Below are 22,498 nucleotides of genomic sequence, written 5' to 3'. Positions count from 1 at the left end.
TGATGCGGACCGTTGATCGTGAGATAGCGAGAGATAGCCGAGGTCATTCCTTTTTAGGGCTACGAAGCTTTGGGCTTTCAATGTTAGAGATGCTGCATGTACCTATCCTTAAACCCTGGAACTTCCCCGCTCGCTAGGGCCACTAACGTTATCTGTAGATAAGATGCGGAGGACTCTCTGATAAGTCAGAACAAGGACTTGGCACACGCACCTCTTTGCTTTCCCCACGCTATCTAAACCATCTGACTAACCGAGCGGACAATTGTCCGCTCCTCCTATAGCCGGAGGGATGGAACCGGAGGGAAGCATAAGTGGATCTTGTTTCGAAACTGGGCACCAAAAGCTGTATGTATATAATATTGGAAGGTTCCATCAATTAGCCCCAATGACAACCGTCTTTATGATAAACCCGGGCTATCCAGTTCTTTGTTGTGTTCAATTCCAGTCCTTTGCGTTGTTCTGTGATATACTTTAGGTGCAACCTACCACTAAAGCTGCTAAGCTTTCTTGTCTGTCATGGAGTTGGTAAGGATTAAAATGAATATGCCAAGGTCATATTATGCTGATGAAGACCAGGCTGCTGAAACGTTCAGCCTTGTCGATGCCACTATCTCAGAGCTCGAGCATGCCTTGAGCGCAGGATGGATCACAAGTGTGGATTTGGTAGCGAGGTATCTTCGGCGTATTAGTGTGTACGATGCAGCTGGCCTTAACTTGAGTGCCATTCCTATTCTCAACCCTACTGTTTTCGACGAAGCTGCAGCTTCTGATGCCCGTCGAGCTGCCGGTCTTCCTGCACGGCCCCTCGAAGGTATTCCTTACCTTGTCAAGGACAGTATCAAAGTCAAGGGTATGACAGTTGCTAGTGGTTCGCCCGCATTTGAGAACCTTGTCGCTACAGAAGATGCTGCGTGTGTCCAGGTTCTGCGGGAGGCTGGTGCGGTTCTCTTAGGAAGAACCAACATGCCTGCCATGGCATACGGAGGCATGCAGCGAGGCTCATACGGCCGTGCGGAGAGTCCGTATAGCCAGGAGTACTTGACAGCAGCATATGCGTCAGGTTCTTCTAACGGATCTGCAACAGCCACCACAGCAAACTTCTGTGCGTTTAGCTTAGGCTCTGAAACTGTGTCCTCAGGAAGATCCCCTGCTTCCAATAATTCCATTATTGCCTATACCCCATCAAAGGGCCTGCTGCCTCTCCGTGGGGTGTGGCCTCTGTATCCGACTTGCGACGTTTTAGTACCCCATACCCGCACCATGTCAGATCTCTTCAAGGTCCTTGATGTTCTTGCTGTTGTCGACAAGACACCTATAGGAGACTTCTGGAATGAGCAGAAGATTGTCCCCTTACCTTCAGTGGAGACAATCCGGCCTCGTTTGTTCGATGAGCTAAAGGAGGGCTCTGCCCTTCATGGAAAACGGATCGGTGTACCTTCAATGTACATCGGTGGCAAGGACCCTCTCCCGGATAAAGTGTGCACGAGACCTTCTGTGCTCAAGCTTTGGGAAAGAACAAAAGACGCCCTGGAAGCATGTGGTGCGACAGTTGTGGAGGTCGACTTCCCAATGGTAACCACTTACGAAGCTAAAGCAAGCCTGGGAGAACTAGTGAGTGTCAAAGACCTTCCAGAAGACTGGCACTCAGTGGAAAGGTGTCAGCTTGTGGCTCACTCCTGGGATGACTTTCTAGCCGCCAACGGCCAGCCTGGACTTGATTCGCTTGCCTGTGTAGACCCCGAGACTATCTTTCCTCTCGCACCCGGTTCTCTTCGCGGAACCCCTGATGCCGCAAACCAGCTTAGATGGCACGAGATGGTCGAATATCCGAAGAACAAGCCCGATTCGATCTTCGAAATTCCGAACCTAGAACGGGCTATTAAAGCCTTGGAAAACGCACGAAAGGAAACATTCGAGCAATGGATGGACAGTCAGGGTCTTGATGTAGTGGTCTTCCCCGCTAATGGCGATATTGGCCGCGCAGACGCAGATGTGGATCCCGAAGCTTCTCTGTACGCTTGGAAGAATGGCGTGAAGTACTCTAACGGAAACCGGGAGATCCGTCATCTTGGTATCCCTACCGTGTCTGTGCCGATGGGCGTGATGGAGGACACAAATATGCCAGTCAATTTGACGTTCGCGGGAAAGGCATATGATGACACCAAGCTGCTGCGTTATGCGTATGCATTCGAAGAATTCACACATTATCGCCAAGTACCGCCTCGTGTGCCAGGGTTAGACTCTGATGTTGTTCTTACGACTGGAAATCAACAGTCCTCCTCTGTTCAAGGTCAGGTAGAACTGCCTGGGGTCACCATTACAGAACAGTCCAAGTGCATCAAGGATTCGACTGTGTATGTTGAGGTCAAAGGAAATCTGCCATGTAGCCGCGACGCGCAGTTGAAACAGCTGGTATGCTATATCAACGGTGAACTAATTGATCCTCAGCTTGATGGCAACGGATGGAGTTTAACTGCGACATATCCCGTCTCTGCTCGTGACGGCACGTGGTCCCGATGGACAAGCCCTGCTTTAGTCCAGACAATTGTTGTGATTGTGGCTCACACGAACACTGGCCAAACAGCTGGTAAATTGTTATTACTATGATTTATCGTGTTCCCAATCTGTATATACTAAATAAAATATGTACATCATGCAGCCTCTCTGATTCACTATCTCATCGACGCTCTAAAAGGGGATGTCCACGACAGCCATACTCTCTTATATTTGCTAGCATATATCAGAAAGGAGAGGCTCTACCATATCCTCGATCATTGCCAGAACCTCTTTGTGCAAGTACTGTTTCTTTAGTTGTTTCAGGTAAGCTTCCAATTCACTAAAAGAACATGCACACCGCAGCCGCTCGGGAAGGTCTTCTGGTAACCAAGAGGCAGAGCAAAGAAGGAAGTAAAATAATTTAGCGTAAGGAGTGGCATCTTGCCAACGGGTCGCGAAACAGGTAAGGCTATCTGCACAGGCACATACTGCATCAAAAGCCTGCTGTGTATAATCGAGCCCCAGGTTCTCAGACCGACATATATAGAGAAGTAAAATCCCGGTCCGGAACTGAAACACAAGCTATAGCAGATACGTCAGTAAAAAATCTGTAAAGACGAGACTTACTAGCGTAGACTCACCGCAGACCATGTAAAGCACATCACCTGGTCTTCTTCCTGCAGAAGTCTATAGTTAAGACATACCTCAACTCCAGCCGAAAGGATATCATCAAGATCTTCGCGCATGAGGTGTTTCCGCTTTCCCTGCATAAGGATGATTACACTGTAGTCATATAGTTTTGTCATCCATAAAGGATCGAGATAGGTTCTCTGCGCTTCTTCCGCAGAGTATTGAGGTATGTCTTTCCTCCACTCATCCAATGCCAGCTTGAACGATCTATCATTCAAATTTTGGATATCCGTTGGCTCATCCCAGTATCTTCGGATGTTGGCTTGGATCTTTCGCAGTCTAAACAAGTGTTGCAACGCTGTGCTCGTGTTTGAGACGTCCACTATCTCATTGCTGAACATATGGATCTATGACTTTTCCGTTAGCCAAGGCTCCGAAGATACGGTGTACTTTAATGGAGCTCAGATATGCGTACATCATCATCGACAATCCTATAGGCCGCAGAAACCGGTCGTTCCCACCCAGACACTATGATTTCGTTTAACATATAACAAGTGATAAACATTAACTCGTTAAGATTGGCACCCCCTCCCATCGTATCTCCCAGGGTGCTATCTAGACCGGAAGAAATGCGTTTCTGTATCTCGGCCAAAGTAGCTGAGCAAAAAGGAACGATAGAAGAAACTGACATGGAGATCTCTCCTGAAGAAGGGCAGTGAAGAGAGTAGATAATCATGAGAATTGACGCTTGTATCTGAAGGATAGCGGACGCTTCTGCCATAACATAAGGATAGTACGCCAACGCGGAGGAATACATCTCAGCCGCCCGCTTTGAATGGTTCTGACCGGGCTGAAGAACGTTGTATGACAAGGAACCAATGGCATAGACCATCTGCACAAAGAACCCTTTCCATGGATCTGTCTTCTCATTTAGACTCCAGTCATGACGCCAGGAACCCCAGGCGTTGCAATCAAGTAATGGCCACATGAAGTGCGTAATTGAGAAGTACAGGTTGGTGTACGCTTCTTCGAGCCAGAATGAATAACCATCCACTACGGCAAGATCATGTAGAGGAAAAATCTCTGTCGGTTTAGAGTCATCCACATTCGTATCCATTAAGTCGAATCCATCACTTTCTCTAGACTTTGTAGAATCCCCCAATGTGATGATTGTATGTGCATTCGAACCCGGAGACTTTCGCTGCAAGTCGCCATCCAAAAGACTGCAAAACGTTGGAGATGTGTTAGCATCGTTGTCCTTATCAATATCAGGACCGCAATCAGGCATTGACTCGCAGGTAAGCAGATCAGTCGACTCAGTTTGGACGCCAAAGTCTCGTGTTTGCAGCGACGTTGTTGAGGTGCGCGACTCATGCTCTAAATCAGCGACTCTGGCCTCTAGATATCTCAGGTATTCCAAAGGCACGGTTATGTTTTCTCCATTCTTGCAAGAGTTCGCTGGTAGACATTCTGCGCCTCTTCGTCTGCATTCTCCACAGGTTGGTTTTGCATGGTCACATTTTCGCTTCAATCGAAAGCATCGAGCGCAGGCGAGAACCCTAGAATAATTTGCAGTCCGCGGCATAAGTCATCGAAAGATTGGTGAGAATATGGCTGACCTGAACAGGGTGAGTGAGTGAGTGACAGATAGCAAAGAAAGATAAGAACAAGAGCGGTTCCCCCCACTTTATTGCTCCGCATTAAATTATGTGGGGAATTTGAACTTGTGCCAACCATGTCTTCGATAGAACTGCATTATATGCAACCTTAATAATTACACTGATCTTCTCCGTTGTGTAAGCGTGAGTGAACCTTTACGGGAAAGACGGGGTATCTTTCAATTGATTATTGTGTCCTAGAAAACGCGATTACTCCAGACCCCTTGAAGCTGCGCAATAAGAACAATAGCTATACATGGTGAAGGACAGAATAAATGTAATGAAGACCATGCATAGTCATCCCATAGCTGAGAATCCGACCATTGTATGCAGAGTCGTAGACTATTCCTTAATCCATATCTGATGGGCTTTATCATATCCAATAACCTTGAGGTCAATATTCAACGTCTTCAACATAAAGTCCATGGTGAATTCCTGTTGGTTGAGATTAGTATCCTTATATCCATGAGGAAAATTAACTGAAATAGAAGCGAACCTCATCTTCAACCTCTTTATTTTCCCGCTCCTCATTGTGACTCTTCTTGCGGTCCCTTAGCATCTCAGCCTTCCGAGCCTCCAGCTCATCTTCATCTACATCAGCCCCTTCAGCCTCTGCGCTGCCGTACCAGGTTTCCATCTCCTCTTGCTCCCACTGCGCATTGTTATTTTTCATTCGCTCCCTCCAAGCCTTAATACCACCCATCCGCGCCACACGCTCCTGAGCCCCAGAGAAAACCTCTTCGGCTGCGCTCTGACTAACAGATTTCCACTTCGTAATCAGCGATTGGAGGTCTGCATCTTTGCTTGAGGACTCGAGCTGAAGAGCTTGTTGCGCAGTATCAAGTTCAGATCGCAGGATAGCAAGTCGTGACTGCAGCGCCCTTTCTTGCTTCTGAAGATCAAGAATGACTGGGTCAGAGAACACCGGCTTCTTAGATGCAGCCAGATGGTTTATCTGAGCTTTTCTTTTGCGAGACTCCAAGCTCGAGGGAGAAGTAGGTATTGTGTAAGCTAAGGCATGAGCAGACGACGGGGAAGATGAGATCACAGGTAGAGTGCGCGCGTCATTGATGTCAGCATTATTATGCTTGAGAGAAGGCCTCGGCGCAACATTTTTCTCTTCCTTGGATAATGCCTCGTGCTTGGTCTCCGAGACTTGAGGTGGTCGGCGGAGAGGAGACTTGAAAGGTTTGGAAAGCGCCGAAGCCGCACTTTCAACGCGACGGCGCTTTCTATTGAGGTCGGTGGAAGGCATTTTTTTCGAATTTCTAGCAATACTTGAAGTGATTACATCGTATCAGTGTTTGTGGGTATTCAGAGAAGCGGCTTTCATACAAGTTAAAGAGAGGACGGAGTGGGCGGCTTGACCCACCTAAAAGACCATGTGCCAAGGACTTGCAGAGCCCACTTCTATTCATTTTCACCAATATTGAACCGTCTTTTGACAACTAGTAAACCAATTTTAGACATCTCAGTAGGTATCATTCTAGACTACACCAAACTGCTTGTTAATCTGTGCTGGGATCAGCCTAAAGGCGTAGTATAATAGATTTGACCATAAGAATATTACTCTACACTTAGCAAAATTTTCCATTGATCATAAAATACACCATATACAGACTATGAGTGCTCTTCATCAATGCCCAACGCCGCCCGCCACCCATTGAGCGAACTCCGGGTCTCCAGGGCGAGGGAAAAACCCTCGGTCGTCATTTCCATTTCCCGGGGCTGCTGGATTGGCGCCTACATTCCCATCTTGTCTCTGTCTGTTCCGTTGCTGTCTCATGTATACAAGCACTAGCAAAGTCGCGGCTAAGGCAACGATGATAAGGCCTTCTAAAACGCTTTCATCGATATCGAGCTCCAGATCGTCATAGTAGCCATCTTCATGGCGGTCGTCGATATGGCGTCGATCTGAACCACCCGATAGCAGGTCGTCTTCTTCCTCGGCTCGCTTGTACATCTGTGCACGATAGGCTTCCTCCTCTTCATCGTTCTCAATGAACGCGGCAATCCATTCTTTCAATGTCCGCCGGGGCTTTGACTCTGAACATGGGGTCAGCAAAAACGTATCGCTAAAATTGGTTGCTGCATCCATACCTTCTTCGTCTTGAATAGAGTTGATCTTGCCGTTGGTGATCCGGTTCCAGTAGCTCCGTAAACGAAGCTTCAGGAGGCTCAATTTTACGGGTAGATAGGCCTCGGTACTCGTCTCAAGTGCTAAATCATAGTATCGTTTGGCCATGTGAAAATCTTGTTCCACGGCGATGCCATTCTCATGCATCCATCCAAGGTTCCAATACGCCTGTGCACTATAATGGACTTCAGCGGCACTATGATAGCAACTGGAGGCTTTCTCGGCATCTGCAGCAATACCAATACCGCCCAGGTAATAGTCACCCATCTTAACTAATGAATCGATGTTGGTCTGTTTGGCGGAACGAGTCCAATAGATAAGGGCCAACGCAGCATTCCGAAGTAGAGACGGTCGAGGTTTCTTAGCACCCGGTAGGATGCGATCAAAGGACATCAAAGAGCGCTGCTCATCGAGCAAGAATGCCACATTAGATTGCGCGTGCTCGTAACCTTGCTCCGCGGCCATCATGGCTGCAACGAGGGCCCTTTCTTTGTCACCATTCTCATACGCGGTGTTCGCCTCATCGAATGATGAATGTATCACCTCGGCTCGCTCTGCAACCATTTTATAGTATGATGCAGCCATTCCACAATGCCGTTCCCTACCAATACCATTATTGGACAATTCTGCCAGGTAATAGAAGGCTTCCATCCAGCCCCAGCGGGCAGCTAGCTCAAAGTATCGGGTAGCCGTTGGGACATCTCCTTGGTCCAAAAACAAAGCACCCAGTCTTGTTTCTGCGGCGGGGAAATCTTGTTCAGATGCCGACTTGAAATACGATGCAGCCCTGAAAGCGTCCTGCTGCACGCCATATCCGTGGAGATACATCAGTCCCATCTGATGTTGACAGAGCGAATCCCCATTTGTCACTCCACGCCTGAACCAAGTGAGAGCAGTGGCAAAATTTTGCTCTACACCTTCACCACGGAGATACATCAGCCCTATATGGCCCGCTGCTTTCGATGCTAGTTTCTCAATTCCAAGCGGATGGTTTGGGTTCACAGACCCGTCCTTATTCCAATAGCGCTTTGTGATCTGTTTGAAATACTTCATGGCCTTTCGAAGATTCCTCGGCAGACCTCGCGACCCTTCGTAATGCATCTTTCCTAAACTGAAGGTAGCCTTTAGTTCACCTTTTCTCGACATAAGGTCCAAATACTCTAGGACATCTTCCAAGCTGGCTTCGGAGCTTGAATGTGCTGCATCACGCATGACGTTTGGTCCCGAGCTAGATACACTAGCGCCTTCGCCATATACGCCGCCCTCCTCGTCAGCCCAACGGTATGATTCCCGGATCATACTATGGCCCCCAGGTGGTCCGGATCGGAAGTACTGAATAGCCTTGTCTGCAACCTTCTTATAGTAATACGTTGCATGGTCGCAATTTCTGGGCATCCCAATGCCAGCATGATTTCGATATGCAAGAGTCATCTCCGACCTCGTGTTTCCCCCTTCCGCGGCGAAAGTATGGTATAATAGCGCCTTCGCCTGGTCTCGCTCAACTCCACCTCCAATACCTGTCGCATACATAAAGCCCACCATATACTGTGCCGTACTGTTCCCAGTCGCCGAAGCAAGACTCTGATACCACTGGAACGCTTGTTTGAAGTCTCGGGGATGCGTGTAATTGCCGTAGAAATTCAACTCCGCTAACAGGAACATCGCATCGGGGTTCTGATCTTTTTGCGCAGCGATCTTGAGTTCATCAACCGCCTTGGCGACATTTGGGTGGATCTTCTGGCGCTCAGCATTATCTGACGGCGGGCCATTCAGGAACAGGACGCGGAAAGCCTCTCTAAAGTAATGTAATGTGTTTCCCAATATGCCGGACGGTTTCTCGGACGTGACGGTCGGGATTTTTGAGTTACGGAGAATTTTCAGGGCGGTATCAACGTGTTCTAGAGAGGTCGTTATTATCTTAGCGCTTAAAGCGACAACAGCTTAGGCCAAACGGGACACTCACGGCTTCCAGGTCTAGCGCCAGAACCTTCTGGCCCACCTGGAGACTGGTTTGAATGCTGGTGGGATTCGTGAGCGACATCGGTGGGCGCCTTGGATTCCATTGCAAGCGCCTGCAGTAGCACTAGACCGTAGTCAAGAGGTGTCAGCTTCCATCGAACGTTGAGCTCCACACCCATCACTCACGAAACGCCAAAGGCAAGAAACGCCATAACCACAGATTTTTCATGTTGTCAGCGAGGAATTGTTAATACTGATCAGTGAGAAGAACATGGCGAACTGTCCCCGATTAGAAGAGCATCGCCAGATCCAAACGGATAAGGTTAGGGAAGTAGTTATGTATTGCATGTTTCCTAAGAGCTCCAATGCGGAACGGGCCACCTGTCCACGCGGAGGTTCATTTCGCCGACACTACAAACCAAACTACTAATTATGCCTACAGACTAGTATGGCTCAACACTTCTACTTCAAATAGATCTTATAATAGCTGCTATTTTTGTTTTTCATAATGCTTTTTTTATATATTTTTTCTTTGCATCCATAACCCCATTCGCACTAAAGCTGTGTACAGGAGAAAGAGAAAGATTTGTGACCGCATCATTAATACACTCCGTAGCAAAATCATATTCTTCCATGCAAACCAGGGGAAACAGCAACATGCAAGAGGATCAAATCACTTCTAGAGTGATGAACCTTGTAGTCCGGGGCAATTCTAAAAGACGCTTGGTAATTTCAGTGCTCAGGGAGAAAACGAAACAGACATGGCCAACCCATAAACCTCGTTCGCAATTTGAGCGGGTTGGCTCCGAGGCTATTGAATAAGGAATAAAGTCATTGGGCTGAAGCATGAAAGAAAACATACATGCAGGAAGGAAAAGAAAAACGAGGCTACAGACGCCCAAATTGTGGAAAAAATAACCAACCAATTCCGCAACTTAGAATGCAAAATGTTTTCTTTTTCGTGGCCTATTCGGTGAAGTGATAATACAATGATACAGAGAAGATACGCATTAATGCAAACTTCACTGGCGAGGGGACCTTCAAGAAGAGTCAGTAAAGGCAAAGGCTATGACGGCACGGAAAACAAGACTTACGAAGGGCTGAACGCCGGCGACGTCGGACTATAACCTGGGGATGTAGGTCCTCCGGGAGAGGTCGGCGAGCCGGCAAAATTAGGAGAGGTAGGAGAGTATGTCTGAGGGCTCGTAGGAGACCACCCAGGAGATGTGGGTGTATACTTTGGAGAGGTTGGTGAAGTAGGAGACAAGTGCCGAGCAGCACCACCAATAGCGGGGCTGGTTGGGCTGTAGCTTGGCGACGTTGGACTGAACGCAGGCGACGCTGGGCTGAAGCTTGGCGATGTAGGACTGTAGTTTGGCGATGTCGGCGAAAATCCGGGCGAGGTAGGAGAGTACGACGGTGAGGTCGGCGAAGCTTGGCCATACGCCGGTGAAGTTGGCGAGTAAGCAGGTGATGTCGGTGCGAATGACGGGCTGGCAGGAGAGAAACCCGGAGACGTCATAGAGAAACGAGGGCTGGTCATTGCCATACCAGGAGACGTTGGTGAGTAGCTCGAGGACGGGGAATAGCCAGGAGATGTTGGATTAGCACTGAATGGGCTACTGGGAGAATAGCCGGCTGGACTCGTGGCCGCTGGGCTAAACCCGCCTCCAAAACCACCGGTCGGCTGGTACTCAGTAAAGCCACCCGGAGATTCAGCACCGGCCTGGCGGATAGGAGAGAAGTTCGATTCGGGATCAGGTGTGCCAATATAAGCGTTATCCTGCATGGGTGAACCAGTGTCATATTGAGTGGAGGCACCGTCAGAAATAATCGCATCCTTGGCGCCGATAGCTCCCATCACACCAAAGCGAGCATTATTCGAAACGACAGTGTTGAGCATATTCTGGTCGAGGTAAATGTCAAACTCTCCAGTACCGGCAGGTGCCATCTGTCCCAGAATCAGGTTCTCAGACACGCCACGGCAGTCGTCCAATTCTCCGAAGGCTGCGGCCTCTAACAAGATCTCCACTGTCTCTTCGAAAGAACAACGCATAAGAGCACCGTTGTCAGCACGGTTGATACCATGCCGGGTGACTGGCGTGAGGTAACCACGCACAGTCATGACATCGACCAGGAGAGCCAAATGACGGTGATTGACGTAAGAACCATCGAAGGCAAGCACCTGCGTCAGTTCGCGAAGAACAGCCGTACGGGCGGCTTCGATACCAAAGACCTCGAACACCTCGATAAACTGGTTGGAATATGTGCGGGTGGCATCAACTCCAGGAACCGCCAACACCTCGCCAAGGGCAGAACCACTTGTTTCAAGAACCCATTCCTTGCAAAGGGGATCAACCTTGCTGGTGAACAATGAACCGTCCTCAAGGACTCGGACTTTGCTCTTCTCGTTGATGAACGCTCGTTCGACACCGTTAACACCGCGAAGTGTTAAGGTGTCCAAAAGATGTTGTTCAAGTTTCTTGAGTGTGACGTCGTATTCAATATCATCATCGTCTTCATCCTCCTTGTGGTCCTGGATCTGTCGGATCCGAATAACCTGCTCATCAGCGTTGTTGTCGCTAAAGATAACAGCGATATCCTTGGGATACGCTTGTTTAATTCTGGTAGCAACATCCTGCACTGTAAGACCCTTGTCAAGAAGCTTCGGCCGACTGAGAATGATACGAAGTAACCACTTGGACTGGCGAGATGAATCGTCCGTCACGTCTTCAGGAATAATGAAGTAGGACTCAACCATGTCCCGATCGTTTTCAATGACTGTAGACTGGATATCGGGATCGTAATAGATCTCGGTGGCCTCAGTAACGGACCGCAAGCTAGTATGTTCAACAACGCTTCGCAATTGCTTTGCACCCTCCTTATCGTGGGTCCTACCGGGCTCCTGGTAAACAGTCATAGAAGGCGTCTTGATATTGGTTGCAACGTTGAGAATTTCCTTCAGACGAGGGACACCAAGTGTAACGTTCTTGGACGAGACACCAGCAAAATGGAAAGTGTTTAGAGTCATCTGCGTAGCTGGCTCTCCAATAGACTGGGCAGCGAGAACACCAACCATCTCACCAGCAGGAGCATTAGCTTTAGCGAACCTACTTTCGATGGCTCCAATAACATGCTGGAACGCAAGTTTATTCATGGAATACTCGGTGACCAGTCTTCGGAACGCCAGACGACTCCGAAGTTGGGCCTTGAACAACAGTGTGGCATTCTCCTGGGCTTCCTGCGAGATCGGGTCATCACCGCGCACGATAAGCAGCCGATCAAGCAATGCTTGTACCTGAGGGATAACTTCGGCTGGGTGTAAATCGCTAATGGTTCCCTCGCGGATTCTAAACGTAGTTCTAGCCATCTCGAGAATTCGCTGGACGTTGATTGGAAGCTGCATCATCTCCTCGTCTTCCTTAGCCACAGTACGGAGAAAAGCACGGGCTTTGAGAAGTTGCTCCCATTCTTCATCCAGATATCTCTGGACTTCGACGTCGCCTGCAATTTCATTGGCCTGTTCTAAGACCTCTGGACCTAAGCTGCGCTCAGGGTCCATAAGATCGATACGGAAACGATCTCTAAACTGGTCGTCAGAGCATTTAATGATGTCGACTCGTTGGTTCTCAATATGAGCACCGTCAAGGCCGTCTTCTCCGTAGATAAACTGTATGATATCTCCCAAAGAGTTACGAACAGTGCCATCGTACTTAACCATTACTTCTTCCAAAGCCTTAACCAGCTTTCGCTGGATATAACCGGTTTCTGCGGTCTTGACAGCTGTATCAATAAGACCCTCACGACCAGCCATGGCGTGGAAGAAAAACTCAGTGGGTGTCAAGCCACGCAAGTAGGAGTTCTCCACAAAACCACGGGATTCTGGAGAGTAGTCATCCTTTGTGAAATGGGGCAAAGTACGATACTTGAAACCGAACGGGATACGTTTACCCTCGACGGATTGTTGACCCACGACAGCAGTCATCTGGGATATGTTGATGGTTGATCCCTTTGATCCAGAACGAGCCATCTGGATGGCGTTGTTCAGATCCTTTAAGCTCTTCTCAGTTTCACTACCAGCTTCGTCACGAGCATTGTTAAGTGCACGTGAAACCTTACTTTCAAAGGTTTCTCGCACATTCATACCCGGCAACGGCTCCAGGGTATTGTCCGTAGCACTTGCAGTGATAGTTTCAACCTCCTTCTTTCGTTCCCGGACGCAGTTCTCAATTCTTTGTATAGTAACCGCGTCTGGAATAGTGTCACCAATACCAATACTGAAGCCATTGTGAAGTAGCCAGTAGTTAACAATAGCCTGTGCACCATTGAAAAAGGCCACAGCAGTACCTGGCCCATATTCATTGAAAATGGTGTGGATGACACCACCACCACTGGCACCAACAGTCTTCTTGGAAAACATTCCATACATCAACTGTCCACCATGAATGAGAAGACCACCATCATTCAGAGGGGCAAACTTCTCAGAGAGCGCTGAGTTGTCCTTATCCACACGGAGAAGATTGAGCCCCGAAGGAAGCGCCATGCTAATAATTTGCTTGCCAGTCCATCTGGGCCTAGGCTTCAAGATTGCTGGTGGGGGAATCACGCCGTCCCAGTCAGGAACCCACATCATAAGGTTCATAACTTGTTCCTTTGTCAAGAATGTATCACGCCGACAAATCTTGTAGATACCGCAGAGAGTATCCTGTACGATACCCATAAGAGGTCCGTTTCGCTGAGGGGATACAATGTTCATTGGAACCAGAGCAAGCTGGAGTAGTTCTGCGCGAGACTCCTCACTTTGAGGAACATGCAAGTTCATCTCATCGCCGTCAAAATCGGCGTTGTAAGGAGTAGTCACAGACAAGTTGAGCCTGAATGTAGAGTACGGCATAACGCGAACACGGTGACCCATCATAGATTCCTTATGAAGTGAGGGCTGTCGATTGAAAAGAATCACATCACCATCCATGACATGACGCTCTACCTTCCATCCGTACAGTAGTTGTTGGCCTCCGGCTCGTTTAGCATGGCGCAGGTCAATACGTTCACCGTTATCTCTCACGATATACCTTGCTCCAGGGTGCTCGTTAGGACCATTCGAGACGAGCTGCTGCAATTTGTCGATGTTGTATGGCGTAACAACTTCGGGGTATGTCAAAGTCCTTGCGATACTTTTTGGCACACCAACCTCGTCAAGAGACAGATTGGGATCACCTGTAATGACAGTACGAGCTGAGAAATCCACACGCTTACCCATCAAGTTCTGTCGCAAGCGACCTTCTTTACCCTTCAAACGGCTGCGAATAGCTTTCACTGGTCTGTTTGACTTCTGCATAGCCTTTGGTTGGCCAGCAATATCATTGTCCATGTATGTGGCGACATGATACTGTAATAGAGACTCGAACTCTCGTACCACGTGCTCTGGGGCGCCTTCCTGTTCGCAACGCTGGACATTCTGGTTTGCCCGAACAATTTCAGCCAGCTTGTATGTCAGATCATCCTCACCGCGCTGGCCACTAGTGCTACCACCCACAAGCACACTTGGACGGACAGGGGGCGGCGGCACTGGCAAGACAGTAAGAACCATCCACTCAGGGCGAGCATAGTCATTGCTCAGCCCCATTATACGAACATCCTCGTGAGAGATGTTACGGAAGATGTTCAGAGCCATCTGGGGGGTGATTGTCTTCTTCTCTGGCTGCTGCATATCCATCTCGTCCATCATGCTCTTGCTAGGTTTCCAGGTCCCCACCAAGGTGATTCCCTCTTTGCGAATAGTCGGCTGGGCATTTCCGCAACCACCGTGCATTCTCGTTGGTTTGGAGCTCTCTTTCGCATACGGCTCGTCCTCATCCGGAGGAGGGTCGGCTTCACATATCGTGATATCTTTCGATAGTCGCCAGATGTGGTCGAAACGTCTCTTCGGGTCTCTCATGCGTAGGGCTTCAAGGAACTTGGAATCAGACTGGTTTCAAGTCAGCAAATTTGCCATATTAGATTTGCCATCCCGTGAGGGATGACTAACCGTGTTGGCTTTGATCTTGCCACAATTGTGGCAGACCGTCTCAAGTAGCTTCTTGATTTTCGTCAAGAAACCTATGAGTGAGCGTTAGCAATAACCCCAAGTATACTACTGCGGAGTATATTAGCATACCAATATGAAAAACAGGAGTGGCCAGCTCAATATGTCCAAAATGTCCCGGACATTCCTTCTGGCCTTCCTCACAAGTCTCGCAGTTCCATTGCCGATCTATGGTTCCCAAGCGAGGATCGTTCAGACCTTTGGTTCGCGGCCGTTGCCTTTGTTCATCCTGATTTTACACCCGGTCAGAAGCGATCATAACTAGGCGGTCAGGAAGAAACAACTGGGGAAAACAAACCATAGTCTCTGGATACTCCACATGGACCACACTCATCCGTTTGATCTCTTCTGGTGAGAAGAGACCAAACTGAATTTCCTTGATGGTGCGCAAAGGCGCCTTGGAATAGGGGAAGTAGACGTTCGACATGATGGCTGTTGTCGCGGAAACGTGTCACTCGAGAGATGGGGCCGAATCACGAATCAAACAGATTTAAGGATGAAATGTTGCTAAGAAACGGCTCAAAAAGCTCTATTCTGTCAATTATCAGGCGTGCAGAAGCGACGATGAAAAAAATTGCAAGCAGCTGGCCGGGTGAGGCCTTTGGCAGCCCTTGCCACGAGGGCGCCTGCGACCTTGTTCTCCGACGTCGCGAAAGTCGAAAAAGGGCGGAGGAAAAAGATTCACGGTCGATCTTGGCGACTTCTCCGACTCGCAAAACGATATCGCGATGCCAAACGCGATGATCGGGGACGTTGGGGGATGGGAAAGCAGTGTATCGAGGTGATGAAAGGGAGATGGTTGGACGTCAGGTCGTCGCCGATGGGGCACGAGTTTTCTGAGCCGCAACCTGCGGCTAGCGTGGCGCTCACTAAAACTCTGTGACGCTAAGACTCGTCCTCGGCAGATATTGGCGGTGTTATCACCATTGTGACCAATCTTTAAGCTACGATTGAGGTTCTTGTGGGTCACCCGCTTTGCTTTCTAAACAACCTCTCACCGCCCGTCAGCCTGTTTCTAATCTTCAGCATTTGTTCATCAACCGTGAATCTCCCCGCGTAGAGATTGTATCAGTGGTCACCAAATGAACACTGAATGATTGCTCTCACCCATTCCTCCTGGCCTTTAGTCTGGGCTGGGGTCATCCCGAACCTCTCGTTACTCTTGCGTTGACTTTTCCTACCACTTTGTCCTAAGCGCATGCCGATAATTGTTTCAGCGCAATGAATTTGTCTCTTCTCGATCCCTTTGTCCTGGCGCAGGACTATCCAGACACGCTTACAGAGAAACTGAGTAAATTGCGTCGATCCCACCTTTACCAATAATTTTTCGCTGACAGTTGCAGGAAGCGGTCACGCGACATGTCTACGATTCAACCGCAAGGGAGATTATCTTGCCTCCGGACGAGTTAGTCAATGAATAACCAACCGCTATGATTGCGATATCCTATTGACCTTCTTACAGGTTGATGGCACAGTGGTCATCTTTGATTTAGAGACAAATGGGGTTGCACGGAAATTACGAGGTCACACCAGACAAATTCAGTCCCTGAGGTACGTGCACTGTTTTACGAAACATCGCTCGTGCAGAACGACTGACTATACATCGATATGCAGTTGGTCAAGGAATGGCCGCTATTTACTGAGTTCATCACAAGATTGGAAGTGTATCCTGTGGGACTTGAAAGATGGTTCCCGAGTACGCACGGTCCGATTCGAAGCTCCTGTATATATTGCTGAACTACATCCTTATAATCAGTGAGTCTCTTCTGAGCACCGCTTCACGTTTCTTTCACGACATCACGTGCTAAAACTTTTTGATTGTCTAGTTTACTTTTTGTTGCCTCTCTCTTTGAGGACCAACCTGTTTTGGTTGACGTCTCATCTCCTAAGCCCATTAAGCGCATTCTTCCCTCCGCTCCATTTCGACCCCCGCCTCCTAAATCCGAAGAAGTTGACCCCGCTGTGGCCGCAAAGCAGGCAGCACAAGACGCAAAGCACTCAACATGTGTTACCATCTTCACTGCTTTAGGAAATCACATTATAGCAGGTACATCTAAAGGGTGGATCAACATCATTGAAACACAAACATGCGCGACAATTCATTCTACTCGTCTTTGCAATGGAGTGGTGATCCTACTTCGCCTCGCCAGCAACGGCCGAGACCTACTAGTTAATAGCTCCGATCGAGTGATACGTACCATCCTCATGCCAGACCTCTCCCAGCTAGGTATCGACTTAGAACCCGCCAACATCAAGCTTCAGGTCGAACATAAGTTCCAGGACGTAGTCAACAGACTAAGTTGGAACCATGTCACATTTTCTTCAACGAGTGAATTCGTCACCGCATCCACCTTCATGAACCCTGACATTTACGTTTGGGAACGGAGTCACGGTTCCCTGGTGAAGATCCTCGAGGGTCCTAGAGAAGAACTGGGCGTCGTGGAATGGCACCCTTCTCGCCCTATGGTTGTCGCTTGCGGTTTAGAATCTGGATGCATCTACACATGGTCGATTGTGACGCCTCAAAAATGGTCCGCGCTGGCACCTGATTTTGGTGAAGTCGAGGAAAACGTCGAGTATGTTGAGCGCGAAGACGAATTTGACGTTCACCCTGCCGAAGAAATTCACCAACGCCGGCTTGACCAGGAAGACGAAGTTCCTGACGTATTAACGATCGAGCCCCACAAAAGCGGTACGGATGAGGAGATGGAATCCTTCCGCATGCCTGTGCTTCTAGATATTTCTGACAGCGAAAGTGAAGAGGACATCATTGCCGTCGGTCCCGGAACAATGCGGAGGCGTAGCCCCGGCGCTGGCCGTGACTGGGCCAGCGGAGATGGTGAGAAAGAAAGTACTGGAGGTAGAAACGGTACCTCCCGGGGACAAAAGGGCCGCCGGCGTTAAAGTGATATCATTGTATGAGTTCACATTATAGTATTAGATAATTTACAGGAGCATCTGTCTTGGGTCATTGGGTGGGCGGGTGTCTTGAAGGCTATCGAGGCGTTTTGGCGAAATACCCAAAGACTGGTATCTCACACACTTGCATTTCCGGTTCATGTTAGCTGGTAGTGAGACCTTACAAACGATCACATGGATAAAATTCTTTGCATTGTATTATATAAATTTTTATATTCTTTTTAAGTGATATCATGTTATGAATCTCGAATATAGCAATAACCATGATTGGATGATGTCGTCACAGATAGAATGAACTAAACCGGGTATACAGTTATCAACATTACACTCACCCAAAACGCCATAAATATGCTGTCTTTGGCAAGCGGGAAAGCATGCAATGCCAGGGAATGATGTGGTCCTGAAGTGTGATGAAGGAGCCACAGCCAGGTTAAGAGCAGGCAGAGGGCAGAGGGCAGAGGGCATGCCATGCCGTGTCCTATTAATGACCTGCCAGTATTCTGCAGCCCCATTGGTTCGTCCATAGGGGCAAGAGCTGCATCGCGATGTATTTTTTGGACGAAATGATCTTTGACTTGCCTGTTTGGCCTGGGTAATTTGTATAACCCCCTTCGCAAGACGTACGCCCGCCTCATGCTCGGACCTATGATAATCAAAGCAAACTCTGTATATTTCCATCAACCTTCTAAGTGCTACTGGAGTGATACAGGCAGCTCAGTGCATCGTTCGTGGCTGCCATAACCAACAGCCTAAACAGGACGTCTCGGACCGAATACCCAGTAATGGAGCTCTCCCGACACACTGGATTTTCCAGATAGATAGAGATCACAGACCCGTATGAGTTCGATTTTGCTTTTGCAGTACGCAAATGACTGCTCGGGACCGTTGTGTGCAAGCTAACAAGTGGCACCACACAAGCTCATATCAACTCGCTGCATCTTTGGAGAGCTCATAAAAGAGCAGATAAAGGTGACTGCCTGGATGGTAATTCGCCCACCCCATAACTCGGAGCTTGGGCACTAGTGACGCTGCTGGCGCATGTTTGGATGTCCGTCGTGCGCATGTTGGTAGAAGAATCAGTTCGCAGGTTTCCGTGCTTGGTATATATGAAGGATATTGTAGGCGTGTATTTCTTTGTTGAACGCCTCCGACTTGACTTCTGACGAAATGCGCCTGATTCTGTCCAAGTCCCAATTAAAAATACGACTGAAAGGCGCCATACTGAGCGACTCAATACTCTCCGAGACAGCCAAATTGTACCAGCGAGCAACCTTTCTTTCGTGCTCGTCTTGATGCCATGGGTTAAGGGGCAACCCCACCATTTGATGATCAATATCGGTAAAACCAGCCTCCTGCAGATCTCGGATTGTATCACGAGAGTTGTGGTTTATAGGTCGCATGGCATCTTGTGTAGCTTGCTTTAGATACTGATACCACTGTCGAATAGCTAGTCCCTCGAGAGGACGGTCATCGCACCGCGGTTCAAAGTCGATCTCCACCTGTTCAAACCAAGCCCCGGGTCGAAGGTGAGCGAATATTCTCCGGTACAGGTTCGGCCATCCCATCACACTTCCACACCCCATTTGCAGGTGAATCAGGTCCCAAGAATCCTCGCCCATGGCCCAAGGACTCTCGAAGTCGAATGGGGCGTAAAATTCGCAATTCTTTGGGTGGTTTGAGGGCTGTATGGGAGCAAGGTCAACCCCAACAACGAAAGCGTCTGGGTATTTGTTGGCAACATCAATTGCCCATATCCCGGTCCCGCAGCCCAAGTCTAGAAATCGGCCGTTCCTGGGATGCGGGGCGTACATTAGGCCATCCGACACCCTTGCCACCGTGAATAATTTGTGGAAGATATCAAGGCGATCTTGCTCCTGCTCATCGCATGGTAGCATATATACCCCTTTGCGGTACGCATGATACATTCGTCCGTTTTCTTCATAGAAAGGCTGTTTTTCAGAACTCCTAGAGAGAGACAGTAACAACAGAGAAGAACATTAGTCGTCCAACAATAACAGCTTCGGCAGAGTGAACAACTGACGCAGCCCAGAGAGAAATTCAACGGCAGATTTAAGGAAACAGGGAAGAATTACTTGCTATGAATGGAATTCACACTTGGAGAACCATTACGGTACCACTGGCTATAACCAGAGGGTTCTCGTGCCGGAGGATCTCTGTCTGTGATGGCGTAGATATCCATAGCATCCGAGTTATTCCTTGATCGACTAGATGCCAATGACTGTGAGTAGTACGAGTCGTGTGGTGGTGAGGCCATCGCCGGAAGACGCTGTCCAGTCTGGCCGTTTCCAAACATTCCGTGTGGTGAAGAAGGGTCGGTAAGAAGTTTGGTACTTTAAGATGGTGACGAGGGGAAGAATGCCGACGTCGATGGCGACAAGCTGATGTCAGTAGCGTGGACGCTTGTAGGTTGTGTATATGGTATATATATTGAGTGACGAATAAAACATAGAGTAGAATGGGGCTGAGCCTAGTGAATGGACGGCAAGTTCATTCATAAATTTAAGGGAGTGAAAAGCGAAACACAAGATATCATTCGCAGTATTAGAAAGAGAGACGAGGATTCAGGGGGAGAATCAGAAAAGTAAACAGAGAAAAATAAGAAAAGAAAAGAAAAAAAAATTAAAATCAAAAATCAAAAATCAAAAATCAGAATCTAAAAAAATAAGAAAAGTTGGAGATAGGACCAGGCAGAGAATCAAAGGTCACGTCCACTTAAACACAGAAGGGCAGAAACGGAAAAACCAAGACGGTGACCAGCCAAAAGTACCGACAGGCAAAGAGATAATAATAGAGAACGCCGTGCTGTCTCCCCGCGATGAAGCGATGCCAGTCGGGAAATCCACAGAAGAAGTAGCGGTCACGGCGCAAGCAATCACTGGGCGCAAATCGTCAACAACGGACAGGAGTTGTCACGGCTAACCATGGATGGGTGGTCGATCCAAGGTCATCAATTGGGACGAATTCACCCAGCACCATACCATGGAAAAGAAGATTAATGAGCGGAGCCCTGAGGGGGCGAGAATTGGTAGTGGTGGACGAGGGGGAAGCGAGAAGAAGCCCTGTAATGGAAAGCCTGCCTTTAAGGTTGTTGCAGCCGCTGTCTTGTCCCCGTTGGGCCCACGGCTGCGAGGGCGGGGCGGTTAAGGAAGAAGCCTGAGGCTGTCCTTGCACTGTCCGGTAAGTATCCTTTCGTAATACTCTTTTTCTTTCCCTCTTTCCTCTCTCCTTTCCAGCAGAAGATGGGCGTAAGCAACGCTGGGATGTATGAGCATGCCCTCTATTTGTGTGTTATTTGACAGTTCAACGAACTAATCGCCTTAAATAAATGTATCCGACAACAGAGTGTCGATTTAGAGAAGGTGTTGTGGTTGGTATCCCATCGGATTTATTGGCTGGAGAGGTTAAAACTGCCCCTCCATAAACCATGGTATATCCCCTAATTAGTACCTGTCCGTCATCAACAACCCTACATGGATTATCTTTTAGTGGTTACTAGTCTTAAAAAGACTCTGGTAGCGCCCATTCAACCTATCCATGGATCTTGAACAGCCGGTTGCACAACTTGGATATAATCTAGGTATGTTGTATTCATGTACATATATACATGCATGCATACAATATACATACGGGTACACCTAAAAGGTACGTAAATATACCCCGTATGGGTGTATTATAGGGTATGTATGGTATATGTATGTACAGTTATGTTTGCTCATCATACATACATCATACAAGGTATAGATGTCTGGGCAGTGGGCACACATTAGCCCATGCTTTTTTCTTTTTCTTTTTTTTCTCCTCTTTCTGTCTGTTTTCTCACTTCCCCAAAATTGTGCGTAATTCAGTCTGAAAATGTAGCCTAGATTATCAGCTAAAAATCCGTGAATAACTACTCCGTAGATAGATAAAAAAGATAAATCGATTAAGCACAAAAGCCACAGTTAAATCTTAGATTAGATTATGTCTTGTCAGAAGGAGCCGACAACCTTCTATTATATACGAAGCAGATTGGTACTGGTAGGAGGTTCGATCGACTCATTTAGGCTGATAGTGGTGAGTTGGTTAGTTATTTTACGAAAGGCTTTGTGGAGGATAACTATGTCATTAGTCCCTTCTACAATCATCGTCGTAAAAAAAAAATATAAATCAAAAAAAAAATAAATAAATAAATAAATAAATAAACAAATGTATCAATAAGTGGGATAAATCAAAAAATAGGTGATTAAGAAAATATTGTAGGGCATATAGGAATGGCCTATATTCCTCTGTTCCCCTGATAATTGATGACGTTGGTGATATGAGTGTATATATATAATGGGTTGTGTACGGTGTAAAGCGTTGTTCCATATTGCTCTGCACTGCTACTGTCACTGTGTCGGCGGGGATGGGAGAAAAAGGTTCCCACCACAATCGTCAGCACTACCTTGTCTTGTAAGTGGGAGCAAAATGCAGATATATGGGTCCAACCGAGAAGCGAAAAGTGACTTCCGGGCGGGATGCGGACCGCCTCCCACACTTAGTGAGGTGACTGAAAGTTTGCTCGTGGGCCACTAAGATAAAATATCTCCGTGGGCAAAACGATCGCTGCCCTCA

General features: G+C 48.1%; 7 protein-coding genes across 7 annotated transcripts; 2 read left to right on the top strand and 5 right to left on the bottom strand.

Annotated features, from left to right (window-relative positions):
- Window positions 1–537: 537 nt before the first annotated feature.
- On the top strand, window positions 538–2,607 carry F9C07_2697 (amidase family protein; the record flags this gene model as incomplete). Its single annotated transcript, XM_041284777.2, has 1 exon — window positions 538–2,607. One exon carries the CDS (start codon window positions 538–540, stop codon window positions 2,605–2,607), a length of 2,070 nt encoding a protein of 689 aa, XP_041142935.2.
- A 61-nt stretch (window positions 2,608–2,668) lies between these two features.
- F9C07_1257101 (uncharacterized protein) lies at window positions 2,669–4,985 on the bottom strand. Its single transcript, XM_041289829.2, has 3 exons — window positions 3,602–4,985; window positions 3,138–3,533; window positions 2,669–3,078 (listed from the first exon to the last, which is right to left on the bottom strand). Exons 1-3 carry the CDS (start codon window positions 4,709–4,711, stop codon window positions 2,731–2,733), a joined length of 1,854 nt encoding a protein of 617 aa, XP_041142934.2. The 5' UTR covers window positions 4,712–4,985; the 3' UTR covers window positions 2,669–2,730.
- Window positions 4,986–5,126: 141 nt separating this feature from the next.
- On the bottom strand, window positions 5,127–6,039 carry F9C07_2700 (putative DNA repair protein Dds20/Mei5; the record flags this gene model as incomplete). The annotated part of the gene is made up of 2 exons (XM_041289828.1): window positions 5,127–5,219; window positions 5,281–6,039. The coding sequence occupies 2 exons, from the start codon at window positions 6,037–6,039 to the stop codon at window positions 5,127–5,129; spliced, it is 852 nt and encodes a 283-aa protein (XP_041142933.1).
- A 318-nt stretch (window positions 6,040–6,357) lies between these two features.
- F9C07_2701 (putative ubiquitin-protein ligase Sel1/Ubx2) lies at window positions 6,358–9,195 on the bottom strand. The gene is made up of 4 exons (XM_041289827.2): window positions 9,067–9,195; window positions 8,885–9,004; window positions 6,885–8,819; window positions 6,358–6,830 (listed from the first exon to the last, which is right to left on the bottom strand). The coding sequence occupies exons 1-4, from the start codon at window positions 9,107–9,109 to the stop codon at window positions 6,421–6,423; spliced, it is 2,508 nt and encodes an 835-aa protein (XP_041142932.2). The 5' UTR covers window positions 9,110–9,195; the 3' UTR covers window positions 6,358–6,420.
- Window positions 9,196–9,902: 707 nt separating this feature from the next.
- Window positions 9,903–15,392, bottom strand: F9C07_2225934 (DNA-directed RNA polymerase II subunit RPB1; the record flags this gene model as incomplete). The annotated part of the gene is made up of 5 exons (XM_041289826.1): window positions 9,903–9,918; window positions 9,975–14,848; window positions 14,909–14,979; window positions 15,038–15,194; window positions 15,264–15,392. 5 exons carry the CDS (start codon window positions 15,390–15,392, stop codon window positions 9,903–9,905), a joined length of 5,247 nt encoding a protein of 1,748 aa, XP_041142931.1.
- Window positions 15,393–15,785: 393 nt separating this feature from the next.
- On the top strand, window positions 15,786–18,058 carry F9C07_2277639 (WD domain protein). Its single transcript, XM_041289838.2, has 5 exons — window positions 15,786–16,256; window positions 16,309–16,370; window positions 16,428–16,516; window positions 16,580–16,720; window positions 16,792–18,058. Exons 1-5 carry the CDS (start codon window positions 16,187–16,189, stop codon window positions 17,867–17,869), a joined length of 1,440 nt encoding a protein of 479 aa, XP_041142930.1. The 5' UTR covers window positions 15,786–16,186; the 3' UTR covers window positions 17,870–18,058.
- A 703-nt stretch (window positions 18,059–18,761) lies between these two features.
- Window positions 18,762–20,514, bottom strand: laeA (putative methyltransferase). Its single transcript, XM_041289825.2, has 2 exons — window positions 19,978–20,514; window positions 18,762–19,849 (listed from the first exon to the last, which is right to left on the bottom strand). The coding sequence occupies exons 1-2, from the start codon at window positions 20,196–20,198 to the stop codon at window positions 18,961–18,963; spliced, it is 1,110 nt and encodes a 369-aa protein (XP_041142929.1). The 5' UTR covers window positions 20,199–20,514; the 3' UTR covers window positions 18,762–18,960.
- Window positions 20,515–22,498: the final 1,984 nt, after the last annotated feature.

The sequence above is a fragment of the Aspergillus flavus genome, chromosome 2 (genome assembly GCF_009017415.1).
Source record: "Aspergillus flavus chromosome 2, complete sequence".
NCBI lineage: Eukaryota > Fungi > Ascomycota > Eurotiomycetes > Eurotiales > Aspergillaceae > Aspergillus > Aspergillus flavus.
Note: the sequence above shows the minus strand (reverse complement) of the source record. Positions and strands in the feature narration are given on the sequence as shown.